The sequence below is a fragment of the Branchiostoma lanceolatum genome, chromosome 10 (assembly GCF_035083965.1).
Source record: "Branchiostoma lanceolatum isolate klBraLanc5 chromosome 10, klBraLanc5.hap2, whole genome shotgun sequence".
NCBI lineage: Eukaryota > Metazoa > Chordata > Leptocardii > Amphioxiformes > Branchiostomatidae > Branchiostoma > Branchiostoma lanceolatum.
The window spans coordinates 18,514,585-18,531,362 of record NC_089731.1 but is presented as its reverse complement, the minus strand read 5'-3'; the positions used below and the strand labels follow the sequence as shown (position 1 = coordinate 18,531,362).

The 16,778-nt window shown below is 39.8% G+C and overlaps 1 protein-coding gene across 1 annotated transcript in view; it reads right to left on the bottom strand.

Moving 5' to 3' along the window:
• The window catches only part of LOC136443661 (glutamate receptor ionotropic, kainate 2-like), a 40,558-nt gene extending 38,327 nt beyond the window's left edge, over positions 1-2,231 (bottom strand). Inside the window, exon 1 of the mRNA XM_066440982.1 lies at positions 2,095-2,231. Within this exon, the coding sequence (XP_066297079.1) occupies positions 2,095-2,224 (130 nt within the window). The 5' untranslated portion in view covers positions 2,225-2,231. The remainder of the gene's footprint in view (positions 1-2,094) is intronic.
• Between the last annotated feature and the right edge of the window lie 14,547 nt (positions 2,232-16,778).

Sequence of the window (16,778 nt, the reverse complement as noted above, 5' to 3'; positions counted from 1 at the left end):
GAAATGGTTTATTCTATTTTGTCATATGTTTGCAAAAGATTTGATTTATTCTAGGATGGTAAACAGTTTTGGGAACAAATAAACATTATAGGAATGTTAACAAAAAGATACCCTCCCTCTACATAATGGGAGGAACGATGATCACGGGTGTGTTATGGCCTCATAACACATGGGCAATGGAGGCTTCTGATTGGTCGACGATAACACTCTTTATCCATCATCTTTTAATGCCACTTTCCTTAATGTATCAAAGGAAATTTATTACTTGGGAGGTGATGTAAGGTCTAGGTAAACTTTATTAAATGGACTTCACTAGATGAAGCTGTTGCTAAAATGCCCAATATCTGATGATGTTACTGCTCTGATAGAAAAGGAGTTAAAATGATCACACTTTGTAAGATGTTAAGTTGAAAACGTTATCAATCAATCAATCAATCAACCAATCAATCAATCAACCAATCAATCAATCAATCCAACGACGGAAGCAAACGTGCCTCCCTTTACGTCATAGACAAAGATGAATAGCATCGCCTAGGACATCAATAAAACCGACTTTGTATTTCCTTCCAGTAAAGGATAGTAGACGACAAGTATCGATTCGATGTAATCCAGGTCTTCGAAGGATTCACCTTCACATTGTAATGACGTAAAACATTGGTAGTTGAAAGTCAGTCGTATGATCAATACACAGTTCAAGTTAATGACCTTTCGCGCAACTTGGTGGAGCCTATAGCTACATGTATGACGGCGCCCATCTCCGATTCGCAGCCCTTGGGCCACACAACTTTGTGCAAATCTCTACAGGAGGGGGCTAATCCGTTGTAGTGATGTGTGTTTCCCGAATGCTGAGCGCTAAGCAGAGGATTTCAGGTGGTGCTATAATCGTCCATTTTGAGCCCTCTCAACTGCGCAACTTTGACGTCTGCACTACTGTAATGTGTTTCTGGTGTTAAGTAAAGCAAGCGACCTCGGAGTGAGGACAAATCATGATGACGCTTTCTACTTGCGTTGTGCTATTCAATCATACTGGTAACCTTTTATGCATTGATTTTTTCTAAGACGAATATGTGTGTTGCAATGATTTGCAATATCTCATAAGCTGGCAAAAGTGCCACAATGATAAAATGCATGATGTATAGTATTGCGTTACGCGATTCATATTCAGGGAAATGAGACCTGTGCCCTAATGTCTTTATCTGATATATAACGGCATTGATTGAATAAGCATTAAGCAACAGGACACACGCATGGCCTTGGTATTGTATAACCCACAATCAAGCTCCAAATCCTGTTATCCCCTGGAAAATAGTATTACAATCACAAAGCTATACTTCAATTTTCTGATAAAACGTAGGAAATCGAAGACGTCATACCTTCCTGAGTTTTTGTTTAATTCTGTGTATTTCTTGCCAATGAAACTTTGTGCCATCTTTTTCATCTTACTAATCTTCGGTTACACCATCTTCCGCCTCAGTTCATGTATGTACGTCCTCTACAATATTGAAATATCAACGGATACATACTAAGACTAACAAACGCACAGGACGAAAACACTACTCCGTTTTCATGGATGAGGTAAAATTTAGATGATGGTACCACAGAATTTGTTTATTATTTGTTTATTGTTTAGCATATGTACAAGTATGCCAAAAAGCAATTACTCAAACAACTGGATATGATTTTGGAAACGGTCTGTACAAGTATGTTAATATAAAGTACAAGTATGTTAATATAAAGTAATACAGGGCAAAAAATATGCAGAGGGGGGGGGGGGGGGGCAGAAGCCTGAGTGGCTTTTCATGGGCCTCCCTCGAAACTTAACAATAGGAATTATGTCATAACTTGTACATAACTCAAAACTTAACAAAATCAACGATAGAAAATAAGTGGAACTTATATCATAAATCCTAATATATAAACAGATACGAGGAAATACAAAATAAGATTTAAGGTATTAAACATAATAAGGTACGCTAATATGATCAATGTTAATCATAATTAACAAATTGTGAAGAAATAGAAAAAAATATCAAAATATTAATCAGCACATACTAATAATCAAATATCAAAGGAAAAATTGCACCTATTACTCACCTATCATGACTTTACAGGGTCTTTGTTCGCCAGGTATTCCTCCAAACTGACACTCCTCCACTTTGGTGGCAGTTGCCAGCTGCAGTATCAGTAGGAACGGCGCAACGACCATGGCGATGTTACGTTGCATCTGGTCTGCATGGACATGAAAGAAGCCTTGCGTTAGACTTCTTGTATGCATGCTGCATATCATAGTGATAATTGATGTAGGGCAAGTTTTAGTTCACCTTAACACATTTTGACAGATTCATGACAGTATAGGAAATCACAGCCGTACAGGTTTCCTTTAAGGACCACTTGTATACACTTCCGGTGCAATGGCCGAGTTGGTACAGTGTTCGCCTTGAGTTCGATCTCCGGCCAAGTCATACCACAAAGACTTTAGAAATGCTGACTTTGTTATCATTCATATCCTTATTTCCGTGTCATGCATGTCTTGTCTATTGTTTGTTGCTTATAAAACCAATAAAGAATTATTAAAAAAAGGATTTGAAAATGGTACAGCCTGATTTCTCTGCTTAGCACTCAACATTTAGGAAAGTGTATGGTAGTGGAACACACACCTCTATCAGTGGACTAGCCCCCTACTGTAGTGTACTGCACAGATTTGTGTGGCCCAAGGGCTATTGAAACGGAGATGGGCGTCGTCTTATACACCTACTGGTACGGGAAGGACTTTAAATTGTATACATTTCATCTTATCTAGATATCGTTGAAGAGATCCATCAGTCACGTGTGATTTCAAGTTACTAAAATATTCTTCTATCAGTGACTTTTATTGTTTTTTCGCGAGACTAGGTCACTCCGTGATCAATATGGACAGTTGACATCGAAAATTTGGTACGTGATTGCTACCTTTTAAAAGTCACTGATAAAAGAACCTTCTAGTAACTTAGATCTTATCTAGAATTGTAACTGAACATTCTGCATTGGATTTTATCAATTACATCACGTTTGGTCACCTAAGTATTTAGGCATATTGGGCATGAAGATACAATAAAGATTATTATCATAATTTTAGATGGTACTATTTGGATATATCAACCTAAAGCGAAATGATTCATACCGTACATTTTGCGCTTATCTCATGACATTATATGTCCCGGCCCATTATTCATAACACACCGACAACTTGTAATGAATACGCACACAACAAGATCTTATGCTTATATATTAACTGCAAGAGATTCTATCAACAGCCCATGATGAAAACAGGTCTGAGTTATTCATTCTCTGAAGCCTAAATTTACATTTTTCGCCTTCGCAGTGGTGGTGACCAAATCGATATACTCATCGGCAGGTTGTTACAAGACTACAAGTGCTACCAAATCTACTCCAAAGCATTCGAAACATTGACCAAGTACGTTGATAACTCAGCGTGTCCCTCATCGCATCATCGAAAACTACGAGGAAAATCAACGGGCCCAGCAGTGTTCCTTGTGGCACTGAACAGGTAAGTACTTCCCAGTATGTAATAATGTTGCCATGTTATACAGAAATGAATTTTAAACATTGTATAATCCGCAATTCAGCCGAATTGGCTGCGAGGGATTTATTTTTAATAAACCATTCATCATCATCATCAATAAGTGGTTAGTATGATATACTGCGCTGAATGATATCTCGTAGATTATCGAAATAGCTTTAAACAGTTTATGCAGGGTAAAACCGACTAGGCAACACAATACCTTGTATATCTGTTCAGTTTCAGTTTTATTTCATTACCTTTATCAACAGGATGGAATATGCAAGAGCTTTACTTTCGTGAAAATTGATAAAAAAAGACGGATACTTGAATAAAATTCAGGCGGCGGAATTGATTTGCGAGTGTGATCCTTGCAATGATAAAGACGTAATTGCCTGCCTCTTCGGAATTAGTGATCTATCTATGCTGTAAATTGGCAAATTTTCCTGTCCAATCAGACATATGCCAATGGTAACATGCATCGTGGCATCAAAGTGCGGAATGTGAAATATAATCAATCTTGTTATATCATTCGGTTATAATTCATAAGATGTTCCAAACAATCAATGCCCAACATGTACCAATTACAGTCAGCTTAAAAGAATAATGTAGTTTTGGTGGCAACCTTCTTTCTCTTTTATTCAATTTTTGTTGTTATGTTCAATCACGACACTGCGTTTGTTCTTGTGTGTAGAAGCCCAAGTCAGTACGTCTGTCACAGCGAAGCGTAGGCGGGAGGCAATTTGACAATGAACCTTAAGGGAAGACTGATGTTTGTTGGCAATTAATAACATTTTCTTCAGCATCTATCATCTAGTCTGATTATCAGAGATCTTACATTGCACGATATCAAATTAGATTTATATAATCTCCAAAATTTCTGCCTAACTGTTAATTGGTTTTGCAAAAATCATCAGATGATACTATCGAGAAGTTTGTAGTAGAATATTTCAATCCCTCCTGAATATTTGACAACGAGAGGCAGCAGATCCTTGTAGCGTGTCGCCAAAGCCACCACCCCTCCCCTTACGGAGGCTACAACTTCTGAATAAGTGACGCTTGAAGTTTTGAAGCCCTGTATATCATGAAATACCTAAACCGTAATATGTAAGGTTTCTAACCTCGATGGAATATCATATACATAGGTTCATAATAATGCCTTTAATCTTAAGTAGTTCCAGGCCTTCGATTGAACACAAAAGAATTTGAACTTGGGAATAATTTTGGTAATACCAGGATTTGTGTAAAACCACAGTTTGAACTTGAGCCAATTTCGGTCACTGAGGATAATTACAATTCTTAAAGCACAATCGATGAGTAACATATGGGTAGAGGTTCATATTAGCTCTCGAGTATATTTCGTAGTGACTGCCCTTAGTGCTACCATGTCTGCCGACATTTATTTGAAAGGGTAAACCCATAGTAATTTTACCTGAAACATATAGCCGACATTTGTCTTTACTTCCTTTATCCTACAAGACGAGATCAGAATGTTGTAGTATTATTGTATTGAACGTCGACGCACTTCTTTTACTTTCACCAACACCCCAAGTGGCTGCAATAGTGCTACGGTCACAATTGCGCCGGTGCCCGTAGGAGGTGTAGCACCGGCCGGGTCCCATAGCCACAAATTTGTCCCGGTGAAATACCGGATACGGCAAAGGCGATACCTCTCGGTCTTCTCACTATTAGCTTACGGCGTTTATTTTTCAGGGTCCCGGTTTGATTTTAACTCCTACTTTAAAAAAAATCTCAGGGCCCGATCGTGCCCAAAAGTAGCCCAATAGCCACATCGCGTACTACGGGACCACAGTAAGATATGGGTAGCGGTTCATATTAGCTCTGGAGTATATTTCGTAGTGACTGCCCTTAGTGATAGCCCTTTTTCCAATTGCAACCGTAGCATAAGCCGTACATCTGGACGTGTTCCCATATAGGAAATCTGAAGTGTCTTGTCTAGTACCACATTGTATATAGATATATGTAGATTAACTTTACTAAAGACAGATGTACAAGACTTTTGCAGCCCATCGAGAAAAATTATGATGTATCATAGCATGGATAGTTTGATTTTACGATGGCGATCCTTTTCCACACATATAACGGAGAATGATGATTCAAATGGGCCACACCTATTTCTGAAGAAATTATGGGATTATGGCGTTTATCCCGAACAGCTGTAACTACTGAGGCAGCGGACTGGTAGATTACTGGACTTGGACATGTGCATCAGTGGTTATTAAAGTTACCATTTTTGTCGTAAAGTCTGTCGACGTCCTTACCTGCAAGGCGCAAATCAACAGTAATTGTTTGAATCTTCACAAACTTCAGAGCAACAAACTTCTAAATTATAACTGACTGCAACTGCATTGACGAATGACAGAGTAAATCTGCTTTTATTGCTTCGCGTCATCCCAAATACCAGTTAAATTATTGCGGTCTCGATTGACTGCATTTCCGGCGACATTACCTACCAAAGTAAGTCCTTCACTTCCTCTGAGGAAACGTCTGCGGATCTTTCTATCACTAGCGAGGAGACAAATGTACCCTTTGTAAAACCCCGGTGGATTTATAGATATTGCTTGATATCAGGCTAGCCACCGCCGCAAGAAGCCATGATAGTCGAGATACCGTCAAGCACGTAGTTGTAAAACATAAGGCTTGTGCATAGTGAATGGAGTCATTAATTACATGTACCACGTCTAACTCACATCAGCAGGATATTCATAAAGATGGTCACAAATCATTTCCTTTCCACGTTTGAATAGCTATTTCCTCTGACTAAGAGGGATGTCTGGGTTTTCTTGCATATCGCCTTGATACAAAACTACGATGTTGGATGCCTCGTAGTTTTTTTTTCTAATTTGAAAAAGACTTTTTAAAAAATAATAAAAACTTTCCAAGGGAAATATGTATGTGTATCGGACTTCGTGATATGTTTTAAGAGCTGTAGCGCTAATGCAACAGTCTTCTTGGTGGTGATATTATCATCTTGAAGTACTGACAAGGAAGCACTCGTTTTCCTTTCAATGCGGTGAATGATGTCTTAAGAGAAGAGGGTATTCTTCTTACTTCATACCCCGGGAAGCTGAATATCATGCTGCAGTATCGCTGAGAACAGAACATACCACAAAGGAATATCACAACTCATTGCTGTAACAAAGTCCTGAAATTGAGACATAAGGTTACGTGCACACTGCTGCCGTGCCATTACCAAGGGATAATTCCATTTTTCGGAAATACATGTAGCAAACAGGTCTAATAAAGAACAAATACACATAAAGTAATGTTAGCAACAACGACGACAAAATCCGCTGGAAGCAGCATATTTTTACATCTTAGCGAGATACATTATGTAGACAAATAAAAGTATCAACTAGTAAAAGGTAGTCTTGTTTTTTGGTTAATTGAGACCGTACGTAGATAAGACAGTACTCCCATAATAGTTTGTGCGAATTTTCCGATTTTTAGGTCGTAATTTTATTGCAACGTTGACCAACAATCCAGCACAATTTGCATCAACTAAATGTCTATTACATAACGTTAACGACCATGAACTGTACCCGTATCATTATGCCTCTATCCATATCCGACTAGTAATGCCCAAGATTCGGCCATTCCAAATCGTATCAAAAGAGACCGGCATCCACGGACGACCTATGCTCATAAGGCTCGGTCACGTTAACAGGTGGATGGTGACTTGGTAGTTTATTCAAATCGTGATAACAGATGTATTACATGTTTTGCCTCAATTCGCGTGTAGCATATTATTATGATGGTAGAAAATCGACTGCAGGTATTTTGTTGCACTGCCAGAACACTGCGTAAAATATCTACGGTGTTCAGGTAACGGAACAAGGATCAAAAACAGTATACTATACTTAGATTTCATAAAGGTTAGGCATCTAGCGTAAACAATATATGATTACAATTCAAACTCTACAACAGGATAAAATGCTGAGATTAAGTTCTGTACGTTTCATGTTCAACCTGTTTTTCCAGTAGGATGCATTGATTCGGTCTGCCAGTTCATTCTAATGACGCTGAAGAGGAGTGATGGATGTCACTCGAAACGTCTGGAAATAAGTCTTCAAATTGTATCCAGTTGTAGAATTTGACTTGTCTTTATGTACTTACATTTGGTATACTATTGATGATTCTATACTACAAATGCAGTAATGTTTTATGCAGAAGATACATTACTTAGAGTACTCATAGACTCTTGAAAATGCTGTTTTTGAGGAAATAACCTCTCGAAACATGAGTCGGACTGTTTTGCAACGTCGTTACAACAGCCACTCGGCAGGCATGCGGCCTCCAATGTGACCCCATCGAGAATGTCTATTGATGTGCTCGCATCCGTGCTGATTAGGGCTGCCTCCAGACTTACCAGGGGTTCATCCACCGGGACGGTCCCTCCGTTAAACCACAATACACGAAAGATTAAAAATACTTCGAACATTCTCTGGGGAATACGAAAACAAAACCTCGAGACGGATTAATCGAATTCATATATATGGAGTGCCCCAACGTAAAAAAATTATATGATGATATCAATCCTGCCTTCCAGCCCAGAAGAAATGAAAACGGAACTGTATCGTAGGAAGACTATGCACAAAATAGTTCAACAAAAGCCTTCCCGTATTTAATTAGAATTTTGGAAAAGGCATGTTTGCTTCAAAGTTATCACAAAACAGTGTTGATGTACGATACTAATGAAGACATAATATTATTCAATGTCATCTTTCTGAAAAAATCTACTTACTTTCTTGTTTCCATACCACCCCTCTTTACCTTTGAATAAAATGTCATTTCGATATTCCTTTTGTTTATATATCAATGTTTTGTTCATAGATTGACAGATCGGTACATAAGAAACCTAAAACAACATTGCAGCCGATGATATCTTATAGTAAAACTGTCTGTATTACGTATAAGTAGTTTGAGTCTTAAAGGAGTCCTAAACCCCAGTGGGGGAAGTTCTTTTCCAATGGATGCATATGTTAATTTTAGGAAGTAAAAATGAATATTTTTTACAGTATACGATTAACTACCCACTAGTCCCGTGCGCATCAAAAAGCATTCTGTATTCTACCAAATTCCCCAGGTGACCTTCTATTTTCTGATTAATTGAATTAAACAACCTCAGCCTATGGCTTATTACAATGTGCCTGACAAGGCCTGAAAAAAGTCAGATTACAAAAAGAACGTCAGGGTGGTTAAGAAAAACGTGTCTTGCTATGTGTTCTTTTATATCTTATCAACAATCGGCCTCCTTATTGTGCTTCACCACCCTCATTTACGCCAAAAATATCCACGTTTAAAGATGTTTGTTTACGCATAGGAAATACATGGGTAGGGTCTGCATGGGTTTAGTGAGTATCATATTGTTTAAAAAAACAAACCTTGTGTAATTCACCACAATCGGAATTCTGTAAAAAGTCGGCTGATTATGTACTAATGATACACAATCTAGTGGAAAATAACACCGCCTTTTGGAGTTTAGGAAGGGGTGTCCCTGTGGTGTAATGGTCTGCGCCTTTGCTACTCTGCCACATCTGGTTCAAATTACTTGGACCAGAAGGACTGGGGTTCTAGTCCTAGGTAGGACATCTCTGGACAAGAGGCGCATTGAGCCATACCAAAGACTTTATAAAAATGGTACATACTTATGAAACAGTATGGAAGTTAAACACGCTCCACTGCCAGTGGACTAGCCCCCTGCTGCAATGATTGCACAGTGTGGCCCCAGGGCTATGAAACGGAGATGGGCACCGCCCTATACATCAATTATGGTGTGAGAGGAAACTTTGGAGTTTAGGACTCCTTTAAAATCCACAAGAATATCTGAAAGAGGGAATGATAGCATAATCATACAAAATACTATCACTGCAACCAAGTTTTGAAACCCGGTAGCAATGTGTGCCCAATGTTAGCATGTACGAGGGGTGATCAAGTCTTCGGTCTCACCCAAAAATAAGGTGCACAACTCAAATATAGGGGAATAATTTTAAAGTTTAAAGGCTTTTATGAATGTCTTCCAAAATCCAAATCATTGTGATCATTACTTTGCAGGTGACACCCAGCAATGTTAAGTGAGGTAGAAGGATAAAGCCATGGACTATTGAGCTGCAACCTAAGATGTACGGGCCGACTTGCTCTGCTGAAAGTCAGATACCCATTTCCTTTCAGTTAAAATAAGAAGGGAATGTTCGTTAAACATTTTGAAAATGTCTTCGAAGATTTTATGCCGATTCATGGCATGAGGAACTCCACCCACAAAAATTAAGCTGTGATCACAATTCAACCTTGTTTTTTCTCGCCATTTACCTACTAATTTTTGAATGGGCGTCGACAGGAAAGTAATGATCACAATAATTTGAAATTTGGTAGATAGGGCGAGGACCTAAGACTTGAAGTGTATCGTTAGATTCCAGAAGTTTGAAAAGGGTAAATAAACACATTTCTAATATGCCTTTTTGAACTTATGTAGTCTGTTGTTGCTAGCCAGAGACAGATTTGCTGTTTTGCCTTGGGTGGGGGTGTATGCCTGACTATGTCAAAGCTCGCCCATTGTTACTCCAAAATAAACCTTTGAGTACACGACTGGAGAACGAATTCATTTCTTTTTGTGGCAAATATTGAAAAAAGGGCCATAGTTCATGTAAGACAGTACAATTCTTTTGTATCCACAAGGCCGGGTCTCTCCTGGGTCATGCAGAAAGTATAAAAGTATCAGTAAAGTTGACGTGACACCGGTGACATATGAATTATGTGGACGTGCGACCCTGGAACAAGGTTAGAGTAGGACGACAGTGACGATGCAATTTCCCCAGGGCCACAGAGGGTCTCTGGCAATCCCGGGTAGGACACCATCTGCCGGCACGACAAATGGGTCCCGCGTGCTCGGCATCAGTTCCGCCTGCTGCCTGGTGGGCAAGCCGCAGGATTTATCATAACGGTCCCTGGGAGACAGTGGCATTTGCCATGCCCCCTGGAATCCGTCCAAAATGTTCGTGAGAGACGATGATGCTTCAGAGTATTGGCGATAATGGCATTGCCCCGAAGCAATCATCAAATAGTAATCTTAGATTGGCCGTGCTTGAGTTGATTGAATGCCACTGCGGACATCCAGAAACATGAAGGTCTTGTGTCATGGATGGACCAGGCAAGGGGCGCTGAAAGTACGTTTCATTAAACGTAGTTACTGAGAAAGGTTTAATTCCCTGGTGGCAGAGTCAAAGGTGTGAAGAAGCATTCCCGTGTTAGATTACAAGATGCGCCGGCGACACAAATGAATCACCTTGCCGAGTGCACGACGATCCTGGCATAATATCAACATGAAAAAAAACAACGTCTGCTGTTGGATATGTTCAAAATAGCAGGCAGACTACACACACGCTGATGGCTGTGTAGCTTACTAACAATGTGATGAATATCACATCTTACTTAGTTTATAGGGACTTGTTAAAACACTCTTATAAAGTGTTCCTGACTCGGAAGATGAAAACCCAGACCAGTTCTTATAACTAGATAGCTACAGACCTCGTTAACACGGAACGGATGAAAATGTTAACAATATTCTTATCTGTATCTATTACATAACGCACTTTCCAACAGCCATGGACACAATGATGAAGAAAAGGAAATTTACATTAGGGTAATTCAATTAAATACTGTTTCATATTTATCATGAACATTAACAAAATGTGATTGAGAGATCTCCTAGATAACGGTGTGTTTTTAATCAGTCTAAGGTCAAAGTACTCAACAGGGAGTTGAAGATGAATCTTGCTGGATAATGTTTAATATCTGTTAACTGAGGGTGCCCTTGAGTACTGGAAGACAGATGGCTATGTTTTGACAATTTATAGTTACAAAGTCTTCCAAACAAACTAAATTGAAAGATGATTACCACTGTAATTGTATTGGCTAATTTCTTTCAAACTATCCTCCTGCTGGATACGCATTTATCTCCCCGAGTAATGTATTTAATTTTATCGATAGCATTCATCACCCAATTTCATATAGATTACGGGTAAATGTTAATCACCCTGCATAATGCGTCGAAAATTGTTGCATACATCACTCGATAGGGAAGCCTTCAATGATTATGGGATTCAGTATACTTCACTTAGTCCCATCTGAAAATGTAGTATATTTCACAATGCCTTCTGCAAAAAAAAGGTGGAATGCTAAAATCATATACAGCTGCTTGGATAACTGTTCTCTGGCGTTTCTCATGACCTGGATGTCTAACTATCATCGACATTGGTGGAATGTTATTATCAAGAAAATCCATGGGAGTTATCTTTGTACCCTATCAGTCGGTGGAAATTAGACAGCTTTTATACAGATCACATTTTACAAGAAATAGTAACATTTCTTTGCAAAAGTGAATGTACAATTCCGATTGACAATGTGCAAAAAAAAACTAAACTTCCAAAGCAATATAGCCATTCTACTCAAAGCAGACAGCATGGGGGATCCATCCTGAAAAGGTTCAAGGACTGTTGATTCTAATAAAAGCAATTTGCGGCTTATTAGTTGAAACGTGACCAAATATCTTCACACGCAAACAATCAATAACTCTAGAATGTCATGGCATAGGTATTAGGGAATAAAGACTAACGAATAAATCAAGCCGGAAAGGTTCTAAAAGTTATCCTCGCTGTCCTGTATTAATCATTCTTGAAGCATCCTCTGAGACGCACAGAGCACAAACAAGGTGGCTAGGGCATTTCCTAATTGCAAAGGGGGAGACAGCATGTGGTTTACCATAATGCCAGTTTAATACTTGCATTTACCCGAACCTATCCAGAAAGGTTCTAAAAGTCATCTTCGTTGTCCTTGATAAACTATTCTTGAAGCATCCTCTGGGACAAACAAAGCACAAACAAGGCAACTAGGGCATTCTATAATTGCTGAGAGGAGACAGCATGTGGTTTAACATAATGCCAGTTTAATGATTGCATTTACCCGAACCTAGCCAGAAAGGTTCTTCGCTGTCCTTGATAAACAATCATTGAAGCATTCTCGAGGCTAAAAGCACATACAAGGCAACTAGGGCATTCCATAATTGCTGAGAGGAGACAGCATGTGGGTTGCAATAATACATAAACCTAGTACGGGATCTCAGGAGAGTATTTAGCAAGGCCTGTGTGTTTTTCTTGCTTACTCGAGGTTGTTTTTTCCGTAAAGGGGAGTTGCATAGTGGTCATCTATCTCCAGACGCGTCCAATGCGACCTAGCCCGTGGATATGGAGACCGATAGCTATCTATCAAGCCTTGTTGATTAAAGCTCAAACACCGAAGCTGTAGCTTTGTTTTACCAAGGGGCTACCTTTAAGGGCTACATGGTTCGTTTACCTTGTAAACTACCAGTAAATCGTACAAGGACGCTATGTCCTATCTCACTTCAGTAGGTAATACATTCAATATGCTATGTAAAGCATTGAAATTATGCCTTCTACTACACCTGCTCCCTTCTTTCATGACTTCACATTGGCATTTGCAGTTTAGGTCACAGACATGCTCATCCATAGCCATATTGACAATAAAACGGAGATGAAGCATTATGGAATTCGGCTTGAGGTTTTGATGGTAAGGTATTTGTAGTTTCGTGGTACACTGTAATCTTTACTACTAATGTCCTGTAATATTATAGTATCTGGCATTTTGAATATGACTAAAACATCAATTTCTCTTCTAGGTCTTCTCTCTATAGGCCTTATTGAAATTTTGTTGTTTGATGTTATAATTGCTTTGTGCAAATTAGTTTAACGGAATAATCTAAGTCTTGTGTTAGTTTGTTTTTTCCGTTGCAGTGTTAACGCAATTTACATATTTACACGACTATGAACCATCGATATGGTAGCTCGTTAAAGATCATGGAGCGATATCTATCTTAACCTAGTCGTGACAAGCTCAAGGAATATAAGCAAGTGGCAAGCGTCTTGCCTGGGGAAGTGCATTCGTCACCGAACGTAAGAACGCACCTGTGTATATCGGTCATGTTCGGCCAAACGTGAAAACAACGACGGCCCTTGCACAGGAGTTCATAGAATGGTTCTGAGTACGACAGTACGTTAGATATGATGAGAGAAAGATCCCTACAATTTTGCATGTTTTTTTTCTTCAATTATACGAAAACCTTAAAAACTAGTACACAGGCATTATTCTATCTGAATTATTTTTAGTGTATTATGCTCCAGCAACATGTTACTAGTAGTAGCAAAACAAAACAAAACAAAAACTCTTGTTGTTTAGGGATCCCTTTCTGACGAGGTCATGCGTGCAAATTGAAATTAGTTAACTGTAAAAGGGGATGGGCCCTTTTGAATCATGCATATGCCCTTCGCCCGTCATTGATGTATGGCTGCCCATCTTTTGCAATCCTGTTGCACAGGACACCTAACTCCCCCGCCATGTTAAGCTATAGCTGACTAGTGGGCATTAGAGGACTTGAAGTGGCAATGCAATTATACATCTGTTAATGTATACGCGACGTTAAGTTACACGATTGTGCAACATTTGTACTGGTACATGTAATTGCCACATTATGGTGCCTGACATCAACTCATCTTCGAGCAATTCGGTTTGATGGAAAATTACGATTCCTGTGGTCCACGGCACACTTACAGAGCAAATTCAAAAGCATGCAACACGTAGTAGATTACAAAGAAGTTATCGTTATGGGTGATATGGGCAGATGTTTCTATGCGACAGTGCTTTGGAGACACGGTTGATAATCATCACATTTGGATGCAACATTAAAGACTGCGACCTTTCAAATTCACATCATGATATGATTGTTATTAGTCAATGCGGTACAACATATTAGACGCATGGTTTGGTATTCACTGGCCGTTTTACGTGGTCTTTGCGGTCCCTACCGATTGGAAGCTTTGTCGTTAAGTTGATAATGACAAAGAGCTTTGTCTTTAAATCACCCAGTACAGCATGAAGTATAAAATCTAGCGTGTTCGAACATAAAATGCTGTTCCGGTCGAGGTATGAAATTTAATTGGCTGAATTTTACAACACAGACAGATACCCAATGTTCGTAAATTTCATGACACCTCTGAAGAACATAAGCATGAGACAAGAAATACGTTACTCACCGGGATGTTCCAGTGCTATCCAACTGCAGCAATAAAAAACGCTGAAACGGCTGATCCTCAAAAAGGTAAAGTTTCCCCGTTGGTCGACTTTGGAGCATATTTCCCATGCGCCGATTCAAAAAGTATGCTCCGCGATCCCAACAGTACCGCTACATCTCGGCACAGAGAGGTGCACTCATCTTCCAGCTGCTGCCTCCCTCGTTTCGTCCAACCAGCGCAACGCGCAGTGATCCCACCCAGCCTTCGTTTATTCCCTTTCCGAGTCGCTGACGAACAATGCCGACCTTTCCAACGTTCCCCGGATATCCGCCGCGTCTCTACTCAGTAGGTGATACCAGGTTTCCTTGCCTGGGACTTGGAATGGAACCTCACTTTCCGGCTTCATCTGTCAATGCCAGCGCTAGGCCAATGATGCCACAAGATTCAGAAAACGTTGGGCCAAAGCAATACAGTGCGTTGTTGGCTTGCATGGTAATCACAATATACACATACCGTACAAAGGTGCTATAGTCCTTATTTGAAAGAAACTGTGATACATAAAAAAATTGCATATTTTCTGACATGAAATCGTGTAGACTATTGTGAACAGTTTTGAAAATCATCTTATAAACAGAATGAAAGTAAAATTAATTGTGTTATTCGTAAACCATGGTACTTTAGCTTGTTTTTATGTGCTAAACACTATTCTTACTTATTGATTTTTGTTAAAGCAATATATACGGTTAATTTCACTGTTTTTAACGTTAAACGATGATTACCCGAAAAAACAGGTAAAAATTCTTACAGTTAAAATAGATTAAGTGAAGTAAAGGTGATTCAAAGAAAATTATTTGTTATGAACTGATCTTTATCATCATCTTCAGTTTTATTGCAGTCATTTAAAACTGTAATTCATGATGACATTTTTCGGTAAGGATCTCGCGGTCAACACAACCTGAATAATACAAGATAAAAGATATGACTCGTGCACAAACCCTTCAATACGTTTCCAGGAAGCCCACAATTTTATGCAAATGCTGCCATTTTGGGACGGCGGGAAATGAAATCCGAGGCCCTTTATTCATTGACACATCTATGACAGATCAGTGCGAGTTCAGTGATTTAATCTGGAATTAGTGAGGGGAGGGTCGTGCGGGTTTGCCCTTAGAGACACATCATTAAAAGTTCATTTGTCCGTGGTTGCGCAGATCAGTCCAATCCAATTTTGGCCCTCCTCGTCTTTCCTATGACATCCACGTTTGCCAGCAGCCTGAAGACTGAAGAGCAGCACAGCTCAGCGGTTTGTTAACTGATGGCCATTTGAAGTCTTGTTTTTCACATGCTCATAGAATATAGAAGCTCTGCATTCTGGGTGTACTTTACTTTACTTTACTTTATCCTTCCGCTTATGCCTGGCGTCGCGGGGAGATGTAGTCGACGTTCTGCTGCCAGGTGTGTGGCCTCCTGGAGTGTCATGCCGTGCGCACCGAGGGTCTCTGTTACTCCGTCTCTCCATCGGCGGCGAGGTCTCCCTCTGGCCCTTACTCCTGAGTGCCTGGCAGTGTAGGCTCTTAAAGCCGGTTGGGTGGTTGGCATTCTTGTCAGGTGGCCAAACCACTGTACCCTTTGTTTGGCAATGAACTGGAGGACTGGTTTGTTGCCAACTAACTGTCTGATGGCCTCGTTTCTGACTCTGTCCCTCCTTGTCTTCCCTGCTGCTCTCCGCAGACATCTCATCTCACAACTTGTGATTTTTCTCTCCTGCGCTTTGTTGAGAGTCCAGGTCTGACATTGGTAGGTGAGGGTTGGTATGAAGGCAGTGTTTATCAACTTGGCTTTGGTGTCCATGGGTATACTTGGGTGCTTTAGGAGGGGTGCAAGTTGGTAGCTGACAGAGTTTGCCTTTTGTATTCTCGTCTCTATTCTGGGTGTATCTGATCTTAACACAGTATTGACCAGAGGATGCCCTGGAGGGCGTATATAGAGCTGTCAGTGTGATGATAGTTACGTATATATCGACAGGTAGTGTAGAGATAAAGTGACGACACTGATGTACGTGTGGAGGGATGCTCTTTACCAATCTAAGCTGGGTTGCTGAAAAAAGGAGAAACTGAGCA